Below are 1,325 nucleotides of genomic sequence, written 5' to 3'. Positions count from 1 at the left end.
GCGACTCTTCTCCCAGCTTCAAGTCATTGAAAATAGGCGACAAGCAAGGTAAGTGCAACACTAATATATCTGCCGAAGCAGCGACACGACTCCTCGAGTTGTCATTGACCTTCACGACGTGCATGTGGTCATTGGGCGCGCCTTGATTAAATTAAACTCCTAAACTTTCAAATAAACCGGGTATAATATTAATTTTCTTGGTATTTTATTAAAGCCATGGGTAAAACGTTAACTAAAAAGGTAAAACATTAACCAAATGGGTAAAAAATTAAATTTGTCGGTAAAGAATTAATTTGACCTGGAAATGCTGTAGATTGTTTAGAAATGTCTTGAGAAAAGTGTCCGTTGAAAATGATGTAGAATGCGGTGCTTCGGGTGGTCGAAAATGAACTAGCTGTAAATATTCGGTCGATGTTGGCCCTCTAGCGACACTGCGATCCGTGGCCAGGAAGCTATTCAGAATTCCTCCATGCTTACTGTCTATTCACCACAACTAAGTTTATATTGTTTTTCATTGAATACTCCCGTCCTGGTCTCTTTCCTTCCAGCGAGATGCTCCAAACAATCTCGTTTTCGGCGGAGTGCCCAGAAGGCATGAAGATTTGAATCACTGTGATTCTACTATACTTGACATATCGTATGGAAACCTCTAACGAGACATTAGTATTATTCACAGGTACCGATTCGGAGAGACAGTGTCGATTTGTTTTTGGGACGACTCATGGAAGCCTGATAGTTATTTCGACAAAATCGCGGACAATGCCAAGCGGGGATTGCACACTTTGTGCCTGTTGGACATCAAAGTGAAGGAGCAAAGTGTTGTTAACCTAATGAAGGGGAACGAAATTTATGAACCTCCGAGGTAGTATTTCCCGGGTTGGTGAATTTCGTTGCGAGTGATAGAAATCCGCATAGGTTCATGTCGGTGCAGACAGCATTAGAACAGCTTATGGAGATCGATGAGAAGCGAGGCAATCCTGGAATTGTGGGCAAAGATTCCCTCGTTGTGGTACGATCAGGATCTATCTCCCCATGGTATCTCGCTCAATGATCCGTACAGGGTGTCGCACGTGTTGGTTGCAAAGATCAGTCAATTGTCTTCGGTCGCGCCGAGGATGTGGCCTCCGAGAAAGCATCTGAGAAGCTCGGCGGTCCTCTCCATTCGCTTGTAATCTGTGCGCACGTAACCAACCGTGATGGCGTTTTATGTTGTTCATTTCTCACATGTTCAGGGTGCTGAACGGCTACAAGAGATGGAAGAGGAGTTTGTTAAGCAATACCAAATATAATGTACCCAAATCGATAAAGATGTTCCTTGTGGTTTC

General features: G+C 43.6%; 1 protein-coding gene across 1 annotated transcript; it reads left to right on the top strand.

Annotated features, from left to right (window-relative positions):
* Positions 1-830: 830 nt before the first annotated feature.
* Positions 831-1,208, top strand: Pmar_PMAR011413 (diphthine synthase, putative; the record flags this gene model as incomplete). Its single annotated transcript, XM_002767878.1, has 3 exons — positions 831-862; positions 916-1,009; positions 1,061-1,208. Coding segments are annotated over 3 exons (274 nt in total), but the record flags the coding sequence as incomplete, so codon positions are not given.
* Between the last annotated feature and the right edge of the window lie 117 nt (positions 1,209-1,325).

This window comes from Perkinsus marinus, assembly GCF_000006405.1.
Source record: "Perkinsus marinus ATCC 50983 genomic scaffold scf_1104296969648, whole genome shotgun sequence".
Lineage (NCBI taxonomy): Eukaryota > Perkinsozoa > Perkinsida > Perkinsidae > Perkinsus > Perkinsus marinus.
This window is presented reverse-complemented; position numbering and strand designations above follow the sequence as displayed.